The sequence below is a fragment of the Myzus persicae genome, unplaced genomic scaffold (genome assembly GCF_001856785.1).
Source record: "Myzus persicae strain clone G006 unplaced genomic scaffold, MPER_G0061.0, whole genome shotgun sequence".
Taxonomy (NCBI): domain Eukaryota; kingdom Metazoa; phylum Arthropoda; class Insecta; order Hemiptera; family Aphididae; genus Myzus; species Myzus persicae.
In genome coordinates, this window is record NW_019102247.1 from 79,782 (window position 1) to 102,023 (window position 22,242).

At 27.6% G+C, this 22,242-nt stretch overlaps 1 protein-coding gene and 1 long non-coding RNA gene across 2 annotated transcripts in view; one reads left to right on the top strand and one right to left on the bottom strand.

The window, feature by feature from the left end:
* Window positions 1-18,671, bottom strand: LOC111031641 (fatty acyl-CoA reductase wat-like). The gene is made up of 9 exons (XM_022311671.1): window positions 18,574-18,671; window positions 8,080-8,337; window positions 4,540-4,788; window positions 3,920-4,047; window positions 3,736-3,845; window positions 2,842-3,031; window positions 2,522-2,782; window positions 1,741-1,998; window positions 1-521 (listed from the first exon to the last, which is right to left on the bottom strand). The coding sequence occupies exons 2-9, from the start codon at window positions 8,266-8,268 to the stop codon at window positions 440-442; spliced, it is 1,467 nt and encodes a 488-aa protein (XP_022167363.1). The 5' UTR covers window positions 8,269-8,337; window positions 18,574-18,671; the 3' UTR covers window positions 1-439.
* Window positions 9,398-22,242, top strand: part of LOC111031643 — a 25,039-nt gene continuing 12,194 nt past the window's right edge. Inside the window, exon 1 of the long non-coding RNA XR_002604232.1 lies at window positions 9,398-9,601. This is a non-coding gene — a long non-coding RNA (uncharacterized LOC111031643). The remainder of the gene's footprint in view (window positions 9,602-22,242) is intronic.

Sequence of the window (22,242 nt, forward strand, 5' to 3'; positions counted from 1 at the left end):
AAATATAAAAGAGTGGAATAGTCAATCGTTGATACTCGGTTTCTGATAAGTGGCTTTAATAATACATTTATTTAAAAAAATAAAACTACACAATAATGCTTATGTATCTTATAAAGTTATAACCAACAGGTGCATAATGATTTCTTATTCTAATTTTTTTCAGCGGACGTATTGCGCAAAATAATTTAATTTCCTATTGAAAAATACATTTTGTATGATGTAGAATACATTATATAAATAACTTACTACAGGTTAATATGACTGACTAATTAAAATTAAAATAAACTTAAAGTTAAATAAAATAAAATAAAGATGTACATGCAGTAGTTATTCATTTCTTGTCCAAGTATCAGCTGTTTTGTTTCATGATCATAACGTATTAATATGGAGAAGTGTTATTAGTTCGTAATTCAAATGCGTATTTGGAGGTAGGTTCTATTTATATTTTAAACATCCAATACAAAAATTGTAGAATGAGATAAATAATAAGAACAATGCACAAATGATGCAACCAGAATAACCTAAAAAACATAAAAGACAATAAATGACCTATATAATAAATAACAAGTAAACAAAGTAACATATTAATTAAGCCATAAAACATAAAGGTATGCAACGTGTAGGAAAAAATAGGAATCAAAAGTCAATTTTCACAAGCTTAAACCACTAATACCAATACCAAAAATATTATAGAGAAAATATGAACGTAAGTACAGAAAAAGGTGAAAATATAGAGGGCACTCGTTCATCACTCGTTTACTCAATATGTACGGTAGTGCGGGGTAGTAAGGTAAGATATTATATAGATTCATTAGCATAGTCTAAATAGAAATTATATCAATATACAAAATTGTTTTTTTTTCATTAAGACAACTCGCATCACTGCTAGATGTATTCCCGCCACTTGTTATGCTGTTGTCATACACAGTTCTTGACTCTCGTCAAGTAGCTTAAGATCTAAGCCTTAAACCCAAATTACTCTTAATTTTCCTTAAGAGGTCCCATATGGGTTGTTTCCATCTTATGAATGTACAACCTAGCAAAACTGTTTTGCTTTGGACAACTGTACTCCCTTTGTATTTATGTTAGAATTATTACTAAAGTCCCACAACACATAAGGGAGAACTTTGTCCGTATCGTACCTTGTTTTATTATTTGGATAACATAAGTACAATTACAGTTATCAGTTTGACAACATCAGGTTTTTTCATTTAATTATCAACAATTATTGGTTATTGCCATCAAAAACATAAAAAGACAACGACACAGATAAATTCTTCCCTATGTGTTGTAAAATTTTGTTGATTCTACTATAAATAAAGAAGGAATAGAAATGTCCTGCGCAAACCGGTTTTTGCCATGTTATTCGACCGATACAACAAATGCGGGTGCAGTGTCCTCTTAAACTTGAGTTTTATTAAAACATTTTTAAACCCTAAGCATGTGGTTAAAAAAACCATTTTTATTTACATTTAAAACATATATAATGAGAATTGATTAGAGTTGGGTACTTGGGTTATGTTAGGTTAAACTCTTTTTGTCCATTAGAAATAAATATTTAATTAATTAACGTTATAAATTATAAGCACATTTTAATTGGAAAAGTTGATTTTTCCCGAACTATTTGAACTGTTCAAGAGTTTATACTTTTATTTTAACTTAATTATTACTCAAATCAAAGTTCAAAGTGTTTTAGAATCAATTTTAAATTAACTAATAAAAAATAATTTAAGACTTTACTTTCGATGTTTTGATACAGCCCTTTCTTTATTACTTAGGTCTTCGTGAAGTATATGTTTCCTGATCCCAAAATAATAGATTTCTATATATGTTTTCCAGTCAAATTCTTCAAAGCTGAACCAAAACGTGTCACGATCTTCTTTACTTAGAGACGACCACAGTTCTACAGTGTTTTTATTGTCAAATGACCACTGTCTAGTAGTAAATTCACGAAGCAAATCCAAGGCATTTTCTACTTTTGAATACGTTTTCAGCATTCTAAATAAGTATAAAAATGTGCTTTAAGATTCACATGAGTGCTTAACATTTGTTATTATGGTTACTAATTTACTATGCTAAAACAAGAATATGAAACAAAGCAACAAACTATATTGCAATTTTAAATTACATTGATTTGAATTCCGGAATAAACCTATAAAAATTATATTAAAACAATTAGAAAATCAAAACAATGAACCCTACCTATTTTCACAGTTGTTCCGGACATTTTTTTCTATAAGTATAGAACAGTATAATTTAACATATTCATAATCATATTCAAATCTTACATTGTAATTATTACAACAACATATTTTTAATTTTGACTTAATAACCCAAGATGACAAAAAATTTTTTTAAAAAATTAAAAAAAACGGAATATAGTAATTACCCATTGTTAATTTGTATTTAATACATTATACCTCAATTTATCCAAAACTGCAGAATAATTGACTGAGAGTAAATTTTTAAAACTTTATACTTAAAATACTTATAAGTAACCTAATAATTACTAAAAACTTACATGGGAGATTTACCGCTTAGAATTAACAACAAATCCATTAATACAGCCGGTATCTTGTGTAGCCAAAACCTCTGAATTGAGTAAACTAATGAATTGGTAGGGAAAATACAAAATAAATGCCACATCGATCGCAATGGAGGAATGTCTGAAAAACAGTGTCGTGTTTCTGTGTAATATCTACCCCATGTCACCGGGCTCTCAACACCAGAAACGTAATTATATATTTTTGGTACCGTATTCGTTTGATTGGAATGTCGATGTCTAAAAGTGATAAATTTTTTTAATATTTTTGTGAAAATTGTACGAAGAAAAAAGTATACCTGTTAACTGTATCCCACATAACACTGATCAATGCATTTGCTGCATAATCAACTGGAATAATATCAGCTATTTTACTTTTGTCAAGCTGTATCGTTCTTAAGAATCCAGATATGACGCCGGTAACTATACCAGATGGTCCATTAATATTATCCAACCAACCGGAATTAGGCTCTAACCTTGTGCAGCCAACTGAAAGATACGGTTTTTTGTATAGCAATTATTAAACATGTTTGTTTTAAATTTAGTTCAACAACATTGATTCAACATTTTAACCAAAATTACCTATATGTTTTTATTAAATACGGTTCACTCAACCAAGAAGTATAACAAATCATGAGGAGAAAATAATTTTAAATAATTCAATATCCCATGTTTTATGATTTACATCAAATAAAATATAGTACCAAAAGAACTTAAAATATTTAGTCATCGCACAAAAAAAAATTTTATATTCTCATAATTGTAAAAAAAATGTTGTCGTCGCACCTCTAAGAATCTAAAGTTCGTTCTTTTGAACAAAAGTACCACCAATTCAAAAACATTCATTAGTCAGGAATTCAAAAGCTGAGTTATTCAGAAAAATAACTAGGTAAGTATTTCTGAAAAGAATTTATTATAATTTATATATGAACAAGCTAACACCTACGTAATTTTCTTTCACAATCTAAACTAATATAAACCTGCTAGAACTATTTTGAATGAATTATATTAATATGTCTATACAATATATAACCATAAATGATTGAATAATATTTGTGATCTATTAATAATATTCCACACAAATAACATGGGTCACAATTATAAACAAAAAAAACGAACACAAATAAAAAAATGCATTTTAACATTCATATACTTTAATTTTAATCCAATTTTATGTTTTCAAATAAACTTACTAATTGATGGACGAAATATTGAAATCGGCAAATGATTTTCATTTCTCGATATCAAATTTTCTGCAATCGCTTTAGTAAACGTATATGTATTGGGCCAATTTTCTAAAATGCTATATTTACAAATGAAAAAAAAAGTCAAGAACTTAAAATTTGATTAACTATTTACAATTATTATATAATTTACTTTGGACATGCCATTTCGTCTTTGGACATATTTTTTAGTTCCTTGGCCGTAATTGGAGTGGGATAGAATTCTTCCTTAATTACATTCCTCGGACAATGTGAATAAGCGGTCGATACGTGTACAAAACCCTGCAACAATAATTATAATTAATTCACATGGGATTCCTCCCATGTTGGTATATCAGCTGTAAACGAAAAAGCAGTCTTAGTAGCAACTAGCAATTGAAATTAAGCCTCATTTCAACATTCCATGGAAATAAACCTAACCACATCCTCAGAAAGGTAAAATCCTACAAAAGAAGGAAATCTCTTACATAGGCTTAGTGTTAACCACAACAGAGACGGTGTAATTGGTACACAAGCTTTTATTAAAAATAATCAAAGATAAAAGTATCAACTTTTAGCAAAAATATGGTATAATAAGATAGTTAATATAGATAATAAGCATAGCTTTGAATCCTCAACGTATAATAATACATTAACACATATATGTATCAATTATATAACGTCATAATTACTATATATACACCTACTATATCGATGACTGCACAATTATTTGGTTTTTATGAACAAGAACCGTTTTTTTCCGTTATACAATACAGTATATTATACATTATTTACCTTAAGATTTTTCATCATCACTGCGAGTTTTATAATAGTATCTGTTCCTTGTATGTTTATTTTTGTTGCCATCTGAAGAGTTTCATTGAATTTGATGGTTGCAGCACAGTGAAAAACGAAATTCACATTTTCCATCAACCAATCACGATCTTTTGATGATAAGCCTAACGAGGGTTGTTCCAAATCTCCTTCAATAATTTTTATCTTAGTCATGAATTCAGGCTTTTCGATTCGAAGGCGCTCAAACATCTTAAAAATAAACAAACATAATACTGTGAGTATAATAATATGACCCACAGTAAATTTATACTTTTACTACGATAAACATGTATTTTATTATCGGGTAATAATTTAGCCTAATTAAAAGTGGTATAATTTTGTTTTTTGTTTGTGAACACGTAGCGATGTTTGTAGACTCGCTCGAAAAATATAATAAGCATATTTAAAAAAAAAAATTGAAAGTTCAAATGTTGGTAAAATTGGATACTTCAACAAAAATAATTATTTTCCCTCGTACAATATTAGATATTCTATTGTGATTTAAAAATATTATTTTTTGAAAATGTTAGTACTACGTATTTACGAATATGTTATTACTAATTATTTTTTTATAAACAATGAATTTTTATTAAAATGTATATAACATAGAATAATATTATGTGATTTTTTAATATATCGTCTCAATGAATTGATTATAGTTTAGTAGTGTAATATAATATGTAATATTTATTCATATTATGTTTTTGCTAGAAGTAGGTAGCTACACATTATTTACCGGCCTTGTTTTCTAGTTATTTCAGTAATTTTATCAATCATATCTCTATTGTCATTATTGATAATAAATTTAGTTTAATACTTAAACGAATTGCCTAAAAATTAATAAATAAGCTAAATTTTTACTAATTGTTCATTCATTCTAGCGTTAGTGTTTTAACATATCAGATAATAAGCATTTATGTCAATTTTTTTAATCTAAAACTTTATTAAAACTTCATTTTTTTTGATAGGAACCACTAATGACAACAAATTTTGTATAATATTAACGGAAATAAAACACCAAACGACACAGCCGTAGTTGATTTTTGAAATAATATTAAAACACACATTGACCCAAAACTACTTATAAATATATGCCTAAATCAAAGATTCTAACAAGAATGGAGACTAATAAAAAACAAGCTGAGAGAAATCAAATCAACCAACCGCCCACGGGTGCACTACATGTGTCTCACAGACATCAAATTATAATCAACAGAAGAAGAATTGGTCAATTTGGTCACCCCTCATACACTGACGAACATCTAACGAACAAAAAGGAACAATGTAAATTCACCTCATGTAACACCATGTTAAGTTTGAATTCAATGATACAAAATCATGGTATTCGGAAAACGATTATGAACGAAGACTATTCTGTAAGCCTGCAATATTACTTACTATATTTGATGACATTATTGTGATGAAAGTAATTTATTGTTCCATTAAGCATTATAGTACTACAGTAGGTTAAATACATTTTTGCCAAAAAAATTGCACTTGAAAAGTCATTGTGTGTTTAAACTAAAATAATATACTTTAAAGTTTAAAGTAGGTAAACATGAATAATATTTTTAAATTACAACAAAATAATTTATATCATTATTTAATATGTAATTCCGTCTAAATTTGAACATAAAATAAATTTAAAAAGCTGTGCTAGTATATTTTTTAAATTTACAGATTAAGAGAATTAACTATTTACATGCAATCTTGTTTGAAATTGTTAAAAATTAGCAATAAAAGTTGAACATTTTATAAATATATAACTAGAACATTTTAAATGCTAACTTTAAATGATTTAAAAATAAAATCGTGCCAACATTTTTTTAATATTTGTTAACTGATATCGGAAACAATGTATTAGGAGCCTTGTATTACATTTTTTACCCCAAAAAATACAATTTTATTGACATTTAAGAAAAAAATATTTTAAAATTTAAAATGTCACTAAACAGCTCAAAATAATTCAAAATATTTTAAAAATTTTATCAAGTATATGAAAAGATAAAATAATCATTTGGTGTGAATTTCAAGTATCTACAGTTATTTTTTTTAATTACAATAGAATAGTAAATCAGGAAATTCGTTCCATGAGAAATCGAGTGAGTATACAATGTTTGAACATTTAACTTCAAAGTTCGAATACTCATAAAACTTTTTAATTTGACTTTCCAGTAGACATTTTTTTTTTTTTGATAAAGGTTGACAAACTTATGAGGAATGTTGTATTAAATTTTAAAATATTTAATATAAAAAGAAAATTTTTTAATTTATAATTTGTTAATTTTAGTAATGTTTACGAATTTTGTCAAATTTCTAAATTGAAACCCTCATAAAAAATTACAGTTTATTTAAGCTCATTTTTTTTAAATTTTCACAGAGCAAACATTTTTTCATCGAAAAAATCGAGAAAAAAAATAATAGCTCAAAATGAGTGAAAATATTAAAAAAATTGTATGTTGTATAGAAAATGCTAATATACACACCCAATAAAAATTTCATGTATCTAAGATTATTTGTTTTCTAGTTTGCTCATAAGTTTATTTATATTTATCAAAACAAATGTCTACTGGAAAAAAAAATTAAATTTTTATGAGCGTTTATAGTTGAAATTTTTACAACATTGGGTATTTACATGATTTCACATGCAGTAATTTTCTTATTTAATTCTTATTCATTATTTTATTCTTATTTCCTTCACCCCATAAGTATTACTTTTGTGTAGTTTCTTAAACTCATGTAAGCTCACGTAAAAACACATAAACACCGCATATATGCCTGTTGTAAACTAACCTTACAGATTGTATATTTTCCAAATAAATGTTAAAAAAAAAAAAAGTTCTTATTCAAAAACAAACACTTTTTAGAGTTACACTGAAAACCGAAATCGATTTTGTCGAAAACCGATTTTGTGTATAAATTCCTGTTTTTCTTTAATTTTTTTTTTGTTTTTCGGGTGATTATAAAAACTAGGTACTTGAAATTTTAAATTCTGAACTCCCAAAAGTACCAACTAGATTCACTCTCTCACCGGAAAATATACTGAAGTTGTTAATTGAAGCATTATTTCAACAACTTTTCGTTTACATAGACACAATAAAATAAAATAATTAACTTAAAAATGTTTAAAAAACAAAACACATATCATTGTAAGATCAATGCATTAATTCAGCTCAGAATCTAAAATGTGATAATTTATTTATCATCGTTAAAAAATGTACAAGATGTAAAAAAAACTGTAAACAAAATTTAAAAATATGATGTCCTTATTAATTATTAGTACCATTATTAGTCTCGCTGTCAGTGCGTTGATTTTTAGTAAGATTAGTGTTTTAATACATCAAATAATAAGAATTGATTTGGTTTATTTTGTCTAAAACTATACTTTTTCGGTGGCAATGGCTTACGAGAAAAATATTTTTACCAATAAAACAGAATAAAATCAATTACAAACATACATAATATGTGATACTATAACACCCGTAGCAAAAATTAACTCACAGATTGATTGTAGATATCTGCAATCCTTTGACTTGAATCCATTCCTTTTTTACTTCTAATAAGAACTGCAATTTTTTTCAATGAACAAGATCTGAGTAATTTTTCAATCAGTATTTTCCCCAAAAATCCTGTACTTCCAGTAACAAAAACGATCCCATCTCTAAACGACTCAGCTATGTTTGTTTCCATATTGTTTGGTTTTCTTGTAGCACATGCGTGAACTTCTAATATGTGTAGTGTGGTGAATTTGAACTTGAACTGCAATGAAAACCAGTACAATAGGAACATTACAATAATCATACATATTATTAAGGGTTTATATAATTTGGTGGGAGTAATCTACAGTTCGTTTAGAGGTAAACGTGAAAATAACCGACCAATCGGATTAACTGGCATAAAAAATGCTTGTAGAAACGTCATGTAAATGGAAACATGGAACGGGATAGTTAGGTACCTGTAATCTCGATAGATGCATTTTTTTATATTAATAAGATAATTCAAACCACAAAAAATGTTAATTTCATTAATTTTATTTATTTAGTGAGTTTTTCAATTTTTTTTTTTAAACAGATTCAATTTTCATATAACTGTGCTTATGAATATAATTCGTAAAATCAGTAGTTGTGATGAAAAGTTTGAATTATAGATATATTTATTTGCTAACATTTATAGTAATTTGTTTTTCAATTAGTATCCCAATAGTTTGAATTATTGTTTAATAATAACATGGAATATCAGCATTTATATTACTAGCTCTTCCTCCCGGCGTTACATGTGTCAGGTTAGGTTAGGTTAGTTTATTTATCAAAGGTTTGATTATTTTATAAATATATTTGTTTTTTTTTTTTTTTATAAAAACAAAAACATTTTTCTTTTATCATAATCTTAAAAAAAAATCATGTTTGGGCTATTTTTTCAGCTGCCGATAGGAGTTGACAAGTTAAGCTATAAATACCCTTCAAGTCTCATTTAATCTAATGAGTAATGACATAACTCATACTGAAAATAATCCAGTAGTTTGATAGTCTATTAACTATAGACAGACAAATATCCTTATGTATATTATATAATCGAACTTGTCCAGACTGACAGATCAATGAAGAGCTTAAACGATATGTTTATACAAAATATAGCCCGACCAAAATGTCGCAACGAAAATATTGCGAAACCAGCATATCATAAAGAAATAATATTTCCGTACATTACTATTGAGACTGTAGATTGCGTTTAACTGTATGTTATCTTATCGTAACCACCTTTTACCTAACAATGAATTCTAGTATAATTCTGATTTTATAATTTGTAAATTGTTATGTTGTATGACTGATGCTTACGGAATACTTTTACAGTTTAACTGTTCTCATCGTCATGCATTTTTACATGCAATAATATATTTTTTTGAATGTTTCAAAACTGCAAAATGCAAAAATATAATAATAAATAAAAATAATAAAATAAACAATATGTTATAATACACAGCGGTTTCACTTTTGAGGAAGAAAAAGATAGTACTATTTTTAAGGTAAGAAAAATAATATTACTGTTTAAACCTAACATTTTGTGTTTATTTATTTACTCCTTTTTCATTTAAGTGAATTGCATTTGAGATTTGTATATTATACCTACAAGGTTATAATTATACATTTTAATTGAACTATTGAATATGTACATCGTGGTATGTATAATATTCGTAGGTTGCACGGCAAGACCTCGTACATTTATTACAATTATGTGACATATAACAGAAGCACACTGAGGCATTTTGAGAGCACGAATGCAGTTTAAATAATTACCTAACCACTCACCAGCTCTTTTTTTTTAATTTAAATGAAATATGTTTGCTTAATTTGTTTACTCAATTTGGTACACTCTTTTATAATCACTATAGAAATTGATTATATTATTGGCCATAGTTTAAACTATAAATTTCTAAGCTTCAATGTGATACCAGTAATTTACTGGGTGCGGTACTGCAGTACTGGAAGCAGCTGTCGGGGAACTAATATGAATGAAATAATAAAATTGCATTTTATATTTATTTACATTAATTAATATAGACAAATATTTTATTTTTACTACTTACATCAATTAGGTTACAATATTATGATACACATTTTTATCATTTTTTTTCAATACTACTGTACAGAGTGATTCACCAAGAGTACCATCCAACCCTTTTTTTTTATTAAGACAGTTATTCAAAATCTGTTCTTTAGAATTTTTAAATATATCAAAAACCATATATTAAAATCTTTGTGATTTTTTGTACCACTTGAAAAGTGTCATGTGACGATGCAAACTTTTATTTGTCAAAAGAGAACTATCTTTTTACTGTTAATTATTTAATGAATCTTTTTTATGAGCATTTTAATGTATCTAATCAAAATTCGAATGAGTAATAATTATTAAACATTTTATATTGAGAATTGATGGTTCACGTGTCTATGGTTATTCGTTTTGGAAAAAATACATAAAAATCTATTGTTGGAAATTTGTTAATATTTACCATTGAATATCAAATATAGTACAAATTTAAAATTCAAACAATCATACAACATTTATGTTTATTCAATTTATTTTCAGTAAGTTTCTTTTTGTTAAAAGTGGTAAAACTTTTGGGGAATATTCCAATCAAATATTTAGTTGGCTATGAAAAAAAAACTTATATGAATTTCCAACTGAAAAATAATTCGCAAATATTCAGAGATTTTGTCAAAATTTTCACTCCAAAAGCTTATAAAAAATAATCGTACTTATTTTGAATATTTTTGAACTGCTATTAAGACATCTGATGATTACTCATGTGTTAAAGTTTCACATATTTTTTGTGTACCTAAAAAAATTTTAACTACAGTCATTTTAAAAAAATTTACAAAATTCAGAGAATTTCTCATGACTATAAATACATTAAAGAGATTCAAAATATTTCGAAAAATATACCAAATATGGTAAATGGTATTATAAATATCATGGAAATTTGGTGAAAATTTCAGGGATCCACAGTTATTAATCATTATAGTTTTGAGTTACACCAAAAAAATATAATACAAATACCTACCATTTTTTAAATCTTTTTTTTGTTTTCCTAAAGCTCATTATAACAAATAAGAATTTTCAATTTTGACTTTCGACTTTTCAAAAGCACCAACTAGACTCACTTCTCTATCAGAAAAGATTGGCGATGTCGAAAAGCTGAACATTTTAAATAATTTTAACAAAATATTGATAAAAGACAGAAAAAATAAAATTAAAAACACACATCATTGTTAATATAATACAATAATTCGCTACGTTTAGAAACTAAACATATAAAATACATATAAAATGTTTACAGTAATTGATAATGAAGAACGCAAGTTAATTTTCTTGGCTAATTAAAAACATATATTATATTCCTCAGAACAACATTTTAATTATGTACTAATGAATGGAGTTTTCAAGTTTTAATTAAATTTTTTACTTTTAAATGATTTATTCAACTCTAAGGACATAACTAATTTAAACACTTACAGTACTAGTTTATTATTATTCATTGTTGTTGTTCTTGTAATGTTATTTGTTTATTTACTTTTTGTGTGTCTCTTGTTTTGATTTTCTTAGTTTATTTTTTGAACTTCAGATTTAAGTTGCTGCTCACATCGTAGAATTGTTTTCCTATCAAGTAACTGATTTAAAAATCATCGGTTATTCTTTGATCGTGCGGTTTAGAGTTTTTGTTTCTGATGTTCTTTGAGTTAATTTTATTGAATAGATTTTATTCCAAATTACTGAAATTATTGTTGACTTGTATTCTTCCCAAGTTTTTCTTTAATTTTGCTTTGATCTTATTTTTTTAGGGTAATTAAATCGATTAGTTGATAAGTTTTTCTGTACTTGTTGGGTGCTTTGTTTTATTGGTTTTTTTTTTTTTTAATTTTACATTCTTCGTTCCACTGTGTAATAGGTCGTTTTTTTCCGGAAAAAAAATGCTATATTTCATTGTTAGTAGAACCACTTGTTAAATAATTTGATTTAATTAATTTGAAATTAGTTAATTCTGTAAGTAAATTATGGTCATGAGTTTAAATTTTAACAGCATTTACACATATTATTCTAAGACATAGTCGAACAGTCGTGTTTGGTTTTACTACTACTAGATAAACGAGTGAATGTAATTGTAAATAATTAATTTTTCAAAGTATCACAAATGTATCGATTATCTTCGATTAAATTATTTTATGAAATACTCGATACATTGAATGAAAATGTATCGAGATGCAAGATACTCGATACTTTGTATAATTGTATCGTGATATAAGACACAAGATACAATTTTATCTATGAGATACTTATCTAATATACTACCCAAACTTGTGTGGAATTCATATATAGTTTATTTGTATAGCCAGTCCCATACGACTCGAGTACTTGGCGAGCATCGTGCATTTACAGACAACTGGTGGGAAACAACGAGTGACTGACGAGTAAAAATAATGGCCACACGTGACGATTAAGCATCTCCTTTATGACTCGCACAAAAGCATCTCGATTGACAATCATTCGCCGAGTACACGAGTCGTGTACCTACTTGTGTGCGACCGGCATTAGGTTAAGTGCTGTGACGTCGAATGCGAGATTTTTGAGTTTGAGGATCTGCAATGTTTGGTTTTATTTTTGATCCGATTCATTTCTTGCGAGTTGGACACCATTTATAGGAAGCTGTATGATCGCATAGAGCGCATTTAGGCGGTATGGTGATTTCCACCACATTTTACGCACCTGGGAGAGTGCCGAGTGATTGCAGTAATCACAGTGTTACAATATTCTTAACAAATATTGCACTGAGGGGATCATCAATTTTTACGTGTGGTTTTCGATTACCACAATAGTGTGGAGCAGAGTAGAGATATTAAATATTTCTTGATTATTGTCCTCAAGCTCCAGTTGGACGAAAAAAAGTGGTAAAAGCCGTTGGTTTTTTTTATATTCATCACGCATACGACCGAGTGCCCTAGCTCCGCTAGAGCATCTGAGATATCAGCTAAAATTGTAGACTGATGAAGGTTACTAATTAGTAATTACTACCATGAATTGGCACATGTAGTGAGGGCGGAATGTGTGAAATTCTGCGATGGTACTTTGGAACAATGTTGTTAAAATTGTGTGATTGTTGGAACAAATATTATTAAAAACGATGGTGTGAATTTACATAAAAAATTATTAATACCCGGGAGCTGTATTTTTTTTTTTTTTGTGAAATTCTGAAAAATGTCTGACGTTTTTTAAATAAAACAGCGGGAATGGACTATATTGTACGTTTTTGATTGGAGGTAGTATAATATCACATTCGACTATATTGTTATTGGATTGAATATATGTCCTACTCAATCTCACCGAGTGCCGTTCACAAAACAGCAAAACGGTTGGGTGAACTGAAGAAGTTTTGACTTTTTTTCCACATGTTGAAAAGAGCTGGAACGCAAAGACTAGTGCCATATTTATTGAAGGAGAAGATTGTGGAGATGACATAATAGCTGTACCCGATCACGGTGTAACGTGCCTATTTACGCATAACGATAAGGAGTGCGATAACACATGAGCATCCGCGATGGGCTACAACTTGTTTGCGCACACTTACCTTTTTTACAACTCGATTGAGCACATATATTTTGGCTACCTGTGGCGAAAATCCCTAGTATCAGAACTAGTTTGAACACACGTTTTCCTTCTCACTTTAACAGGCTTAGCCGCTTAAGACTGTCTGCTTCAAACAGGCTTAATTAAAAATGTGTGTGTTACATAACACGTCTTAACATCGTTACAGTATAAGTCAATATAAAAATATACTACGTTTAATAAAACGTATAATATTATCGATATAATTATTATCATTTTAAATGTATGATGGAATTTATTTCCAATATTTTTATAATATATATATTATAATATTTATTTTTTTTTATTTTGTACTGAGTTTATTTTTAAATCTGTTTCACTTTAGATTTGTATGAGGATATCAATGACTTGATATATGTGTGGATGTGGTGTATACAATTGGCTATTATAATGTTTATGGAAACTTTCTGCGCTATTCGTCAGTATTACCGTTTGATTCACAAGCATTTAAGTAATTGCAATTCTTTTTTATACTTAAATATAAATATGTTTTTATTGTCATCGAGAAAACAAAATGTATTACCTTGGTATTGAATGTCATTTTGAATGTTGATCAGTGGATTTCTTTCGTCTTCGAGATTTTGGTAAATTTAGATAGGGTTTTTTTCTGGTTTCATACATTGATCTTCGTAGCTATTTTCCATCATTATATTCGAAGTTTGTTGTAAAATGCTCTGTATTTCGTAACTCACGGAGTATTAATTTATTTGGTTTCATAAACAAATCGTTTTCTGCACTACGCTTAACGGTACTATTGATGAGTTCTCTCGTCATTGTTCGATTTATACAATTATGAGTGTTAGTTACGTTTATAATACTGTTCAATTGATTATCGATAACACTCGCAGGACATTTTTTATCACTACATCTAAAATTTGAATATCCACTCATTCAAACACGATATCAATGCATCACTGAACATCATCATAGTCAATATTTTTGAATAACATTTGCTAAGGGAATAATAATGGAGTGACCTAGCCATTTAAATTTGATTGACAATCATCACCGACTTAATAAATAATGAAACAAAAATTATCTTATATAAATATTTATAAGATAATTAATAACAATAAAGAATACTTCCTTAATAGAACTGGAACTGCATTTTTTTTAAGGGTAGTGTATTTATTATTTATACGTCTTAAGCTACTCTAATCAAAAGGATCAGAACAAATTCTGTGACAACTAACAAGGTTTTCTAATTGCAAAATTTCTTACGTTCGTAAAGTTGGCTTGACTTTTAATTTTTTGGTTTTATGGTGAAAGTTTGGACTTGCAAATTCTTAAAATAGACTCGCAAATAACTTGAAAAATATCGGCATAGATTTTGATAAAATTGCAAAACATTGGTGGGCAAACTTTACGGACTTAAATTTCTTTCCAATTATCCGATTGAATTGGATCTTTAGGAAATCTACAATAATAACGTGAAAATGTAATTATTAACAAACTAGTTTTATAGTGAGAGACAAAAACAAAATATATAATAAACTTTCTCATGAAATGTTTAATTTGGATTTTTGTTGGAACTTTTACGGCATGACAGCACAATAAAACCATTTTTATAAACTACCAAGTCAGGCAAGTACCAATGTTGTAAAAGAACGAATTATAAAAACTAGGTACTAAGTGTGAAAAACTAAAAACAGCATATCTATAAATACACTTTAATCATTTTAAAGACAGTTATTACCACATTCAAAATGTAAATAAATCTCCACAATTTCTTATCTATGTTGGACAGCAAAACTGACATATAATGAATTTGAAACTTCCTATCCATACCTTTATTTTCTATGGTGACGATATGTACACGTGTCAATGTGCGTGAATGTGTCGTTGCGCGTAAACGAAAAATATATTTTCAGATAAACGACTGATTTCGTTGTGAGCAATCGAGTCGTCGATTTTCAGGTAAAAAATTTTGAATGTGCTCAAACGAGTTGTAGCGCCCGAAATGGTAGCAGAAATGTTAAAACCATTATGTCGGTACTTTCGAAAATTGTTTATCATCGACGATGACCGATGGCGGAACGCAATATAGCTATAACACAGTAACACGCTTATACACTCGTCACTACACAAAAAACATAAAATTATATTAATTTATTTTCGTGATTTTATGCTACTCTAGTTAGTAGATGTATATTGTATATTGAATACGAAAATAATTGATGAACCCAATACATCATATACATAATTCAACCTATTTTTAGCAATTTGGGGGAGGGCGTGAGCCCCTTTCACCCTTCCCCCTTGGATCCGCACCTGATTCAACATCAAATTGTAGATTTGTAGATAATGTTCATGAGGTAAATTACAGTGATCCATTTGCTTTACTGTAGTGTGTTGGGCTGTCGCCATTTAATAAGAATATAAAGTCTATATCTAAGAGTTATTTCTATTTTTTCGCACTTACATTTGTGTATTCACAGACCCATAATGTGCCCTATTATGACTATTAAAATCACCAACAAATGATAGGAGTAATTGTTTTGTTATATTTGTTAGACGGTCTGCATCAAATTGAGTTGCGGTTCGGTGTATACATACAATACATAAGGTGAGTTTTTCTTTCAGGTGCATTGTCATTGGGGTTACTTCAAAAAAAGATGTTAGGTATGTCTAATATATTTTATATCAGGTAAGTTTGTCTACATAATACTATACTGGCTATTTTCTTTTAACGTTCTGTTTTTTTGTATGACGTACTGTATACTTTTTTAAAATTGATATGACGTAGTTTTTGTCCAAATTTGTTTCTTGTAAACATATAGTGGTAGGTAAGTATTCGTGTATAAGCCTCTTTAAGTCATCGATTTTTTATAATAACTGTTTATGCTCCACTATAGTATGATATATTTTGTACGATTTTGTATTTTAATTGATTTGCTTGAGATATATTTTGTTTTGTATGCATATTTGAAAAGAGATGGGCTCGTGTATATGTGCGATGAATCGTTATCAGACATTTCGTTGGGTTGATTGTTGGTAGTTTGAAATAAATCATTAGCTAATCGAGTTGATCGATTTTCATATTAATGATCTGTTATACTTTAATTAAGATATTATAGGCATCGACGTCAAACATTTCGCATACATCTGTTAGGTCTGCATTTTCTTGAGTATTAATTATAATATTCTTAAATTGTTCTAGATTTTTATTATTAATGGTTTTGTTTTCGAAATATATTTTGCATGGTTCTAAATATTCATCTAGGTTATTGATACATTTATTTGTTACAGCTGTGATCGTTTTGGATTTCTTAATAATTATATTTTTTTGTGTCTTTATTAGGATGTTGTCTTTTTTCATAGTCTTCACCGTTTGTGATGATATGTGGTGGGACTAAAATACAATTTGTTTTTTTATGTGGTGTTAATAATATGCGTTTTTTTTTTAATTTTCTGTTTCTGTTTTAAATATTTTAAGTATGTTGAGATAGATTCGGCGAGAAAGGTGATGAGGATGATGATGCTGCTCTCTTTTTGTTTTATCATTTTTTCGTCGTTAACCGTGTTATTGCAATGTTGTCCTATAGTGAAGTTGAACTGATTTAAATCGTTTTTAAATTCTTAATTATTTTCATCTGTATTTCCATTAGTTTATGTAATAAGTTGTACAGAGTGATGCATATTGTATATTTTATTAGAAATAGAATCTTGAAGAAATTCGTTTTTATATTTTTTTGTGGTTTCAGCAGGTTTTTTTGCAGATATATGTCTGGAAGTTTTACATATAAAACATACTACAGTGTTACGTTCACGAAATTGGTCACCCACCACCACCGATTTATTTAAAAGTCGTTTAAATAACTTGCAAATGTTTGAAAAAAATTTCCCTGCCCGTTAAAAAAAATATACAGGGGGCCAACTTCACACTGCCCCAACCCCTTTTTGTCCTATAGTTTTGAAAAATATACCAATATTTTGCTTATTAATTGCAAATAATTGCAAATTAGTTTTTAGAATTTGCTAATCAATATTTTTTTTTGGCCAATTTTACAAGTATTTTTGAATGCATAAAAAAGCTAGGTCGTTTAATACATGTAATACGAATAAAACAATTAGACTTAAGATTGTTTTAATCAACTTTTGTCTATTTTATTCAATTTGGATTATTTTTTATCGAATTTAGATTTTTTATTCAATTAATACTTTTAAATCGAATTAGATTTTCCCTGAAATTAGTTTTTTTTCTGAGACTAATTATTTTACTGGTGGGCGTTATGTTTCATTTACTCAGTTCATCGATGATTATTTCATGTGGTATTGGAGGGCAAAAATTAGAAATGATGATTCGTTTATCTGGGTTAAAATATTTTCTGATTTTTATTGGTATGTTGTTGCATAACATTGGTTCAATAAGATTAACAATTATTGTAGAATTTTTGTAGAATTTCTGGTAAAAAAAGAAATATATAGTAGCGATCTCTGTAAATGCGGGAAATAAATATGATGTCTGGCGAATCAACAATTTTGTCGAGAGCGAATATACGTAGACTTTTTGATTGATTTTATCTGTGTCGTCGAAAGGTAAGGCTTTGTCCATTTTTGGGAAATAAATATTTTCTATGGTTTTCGCAAATGATTTTGTTGAGGTATTTGTTTATTTTTCAATCAGCTGTACAGTTATACTGTGATGATGTGTTTTGAATATTGAAGGTATTATTTTTTTTTTAATGTTGATGGCAGTGAGGATGTAGCTGTTTTTGTAATTTTGTAGGTTTTTGGTTGGTGAGTTGAGAATTTATTAATTATGGTTAAAAGACCAGGGATTTTTTTTTCTTACTTGAACTGTGGTTAATTTAAATTATTTTATTGTGATGTACATACCTTTATTGGTCTGGTTTAACCGTATTTGATGTGTTATCGCGGAGCACTTTTAAAACTCAACTAATTACGACCGATTAGGTTGAACGGCAAACACAAACTATGAAATCTAATTAGCACAACATTAATTTATAATATTAAGTCGAAAAAAATATTATAATATACAATTACATTATAACAAAATAAAAAACACGTGTTTTTTTTCCATTACTATATAGATATAACTTATTAGTTTCTACTTAGTGTAACAATGTATTTTTTAATATAATAATTTTATTATGTTAAATATCTTGTAGCCTAGATATAGTATATATATATGCTCTAGTCCAAGGCAGTTTATGATCATTAAGAATAAAAAACCTACACATAAAAAATAATAGTATAAAATATAAAGTAAAAAGTTTGTATCAACTGAATTTTCAGCTGAATCTTCAACTCAACATAATTTATTACACACTCAACGCGTAAGATAAAACAAAAAAAAATTAAAATCAATTTTTTTTTTATACATTTTTCATACTCGTGTAAATTTTAATATCTTAATAATAGTAAAATCTAATAAATTTCATAATTTTTTGTGCAAAGTTTAGTAAACTGATTATGTAAATAGTTAAAACAGTAGCAGAATTTTTTAGGAAAATTAATGATGAAAGTGAGAGATCTTTACGAATCATGAAACACAGAATTCACATGAAAAAATTTATTTTGCATGAAAAAGAATATTTTAAGGGTTAGAGAATATTTAACACTTTAGGGAATATTTGAGAATATTTTGGTGATATAAGGCATATAATGAACATATTTCACGTATATCAGCACTTTGATAAATACATCGTTCACTAAATGATTTATTTCGGGTCTTTAATAAAAATTAATCTCCAAGTATTCCTTATCGATTTCGATAGCACATCGGTTATTTCGTTAGCTGTCACGACTATATATCCAACAATATATAGTTATTAATGGTTATTGGAAAATTAATTTAATTAAATATAATAAAAACCAAATTAATAAAAATAAATTTAACCTGAATTTTTTTTTCATATTAAAATAATATTTCGCATATTTAAGGACATAAGACATCTTATATCTAGTATTTTAAAAGAATATTAAGAGAATATATTGCCTATTTTATGTGACATAAAAACATCATATTTTAAGGATTTTAAGAGAATATAAATCCGACCTCTACTCATCACAAAATTTGAGAAAATATGAATTTGAGAAATAAAACAATTAATGATCTTACAAATTAAAATGACACCTATTATTTTACTATTCGACATTACTGTCCAACATTACTCAGTAGGAAAGTTCTAATTAATTATCCATCATATTGTCAATAATAATTTAAAAATTAAAATTTCTTACGCTACAATATTATTTTAATTTGAATCAGCTAATATGGATATATATATATTGTGTCTGTATTATTTTAATCTATTTTATATGTAAGCAAATTAATATTTTGACCTACTTAATGAGTTATTAGTACTAATACAAGTATATATTAATAATTTATGAGGATTTTGTTATCTAAAACTTACTACCTATACTTATCAATGCAGTTTTTAGATAAGTAATGGCTAATGAATAATAACACTAAACGAAGTATTTTCTACTTTATTACATGCAATATGATTAAATAAAATCAATTACTACTATCACATATAATGTATAACAATAAAACGGCCAAAAATTAACCTAGAGACTGATTGTAGATATCTGCTAGCCTTTAAGTTGAATCGAGCCCTTTCTTACTTCTAACAAAAGCATAATTTTCTTAAATAACAAGGTCTAAGTAATTTTATAGTGAGTATTTTCCTCAAAATCATGTACTTCCTGCAGTAACAAAAAAGGTCCCGTTCCCTTAAAGATTCAGCTGTGCTTGTTTCCATATTGCTTAGTTTCGTTGTAATATATGTGTGAACTTTTTAGATGTGTAGTTAAAATGTGAAATTTGAACTTGAACTGGAATGAAAACTAGTATAAGAGCACCAGTATTAGAAATATTATAGTTATTTTAGTATTTAAAAAAGAACCTTGTAATTAGGTTCAAGTAAAATTTAGTTCAAAGGTGAAACTTATAAATAATATTCACAAAATTATTAATTTATCATACATTGTATACAATGTATATCTTGCAACATACTATGCCTTCCCCCTTTGACGTTTCTTCAGTCCTTCAGCTGCTCCAGTTTCCTTGTCTTCAGTGGAATTAATTCGGTATATAAGCTCGGCTCACAGGTTGTTTACACACTGTTTAAGTGTCCTCCTGTGATGCCCAAACTTTTTTTTCTCCAGCAGACCACTCACGGAAACAATTTTCTTCAAGGGGGCCACAAAATTTAAAATTTTTTAAAAATATTTGGATAGTCAGAATTACCTATAATATACCTATACCGGCTAAATCTAGATCGGACTTGTTTTTCTTATCTTTAAATTTATTGACTAGGTATTCAAAAGATTTTGGCCGATTGGTAATTAGGCCGATTAGGGTATACTTTGATAGAAAATAAACAAGTTATAGTAATGTATAGTTATTCAATTGGATATAGTAATAATTTGATATAAAATTGGAAAATTTCTAATAAAAAAAAGGAATATTTTGTGTTTAATAGATATTATTATTATTTACATTCTATATTTTTTGAATTAAAAAATACATCAAAAATTAACAAAAAAACCATGTCAATTAGATATTTTATCGGCTACAAGTGAACAGCACAGTAAACCCCTAAAATGGCACAACATGTCACACATAATATTTGATAACAATCAAATATACCTATTTTCTTGCATATCGTGCATAAATGTAATATGAAGGAAACGATCAGTAATCTCGGTAGCTGCATTGCTTTTAATACCCATTGGGAAATTTTACACCAGTAAAGCGATAAATGTAAAAAAAATTGTGTGTAAGTTTACTCATAAGACTTAAGTTTTAGATTCTGAGCGGAGCGATAAATGAATTGATTTTACAATGATCTGCGTTTTCATATTTATTTATTTTTTTTTTTTGTGTCTGTCATCACGGTTTAGGGTAGTAAAAGTGTTTCGATTTTCTTCAACAGCTTATCTTCTGGTAGGAAAGTGAATCTAGTTAGCACATTCGGGAGGTCAAAATTTGAAATTCAAAATAGTTTTCATAAGCGACTGGAAAAACAAATAAAAAATTAAAGAAAAACGGGAATTTTTAAGCAAAACTAGTTTTGCAAAGGTTAGTTTAAATTTAAATAATATATGAACACAGTTATTTTTTACAGACCGCTCACAGCCCAAAATCGTTTTTCGTATACAATGATATCATATAACTAAATTCAAATTCAAATTTAATACCATCCATTACAGCGACCTTCTAGACACCTAATGTACAGCAGAGCGACATCCACTTACCCACTTTTTTTATTGGAATTAAAAAAAAAGTTAACGTCTGAAATTTAAATGAAGAATCGATGTTCACAAATTCACGCTTAAAAAAACGATTTAATTTTTTTTTAAATACTTCAAAAACGATCAACTAAAGATACTTGAAATGTTTACCACATATTATCATTTTCTATACACAGTTCAGTTTTTAAGGTGCTCTGAGACTTTTTGAGCTGTTTATAGACATTTGACATTTTTGATTTTCTTTTTGACAAAGTTCTTCATAAACATTTACTATTGGCA

Bases quoted from the DNA above. Each gene is read 5' to 3' on its own strand.
- LOC111031641 (XM_022311671.1), bottom strand. From the start codon at position 8,268: ATGGAAACAAACATAGCTGAGTCGTTTAGAGATGGGATCGTTTTTGTT. The intron at 4,048-4,539 runs GTAAATAATGTA...TTATTGTTGCAG, and splicing joins TGATGATGAAAAATCTTAAG to GGTTTTGTACACGTATCGAC. The intron at 2,783-2,841 runs GTATACTTTTTT...TATCACTTTTAG, and splicing joins ATGTGGGATACAGTTAACAG to ACATCGACATTCCAATCAAA.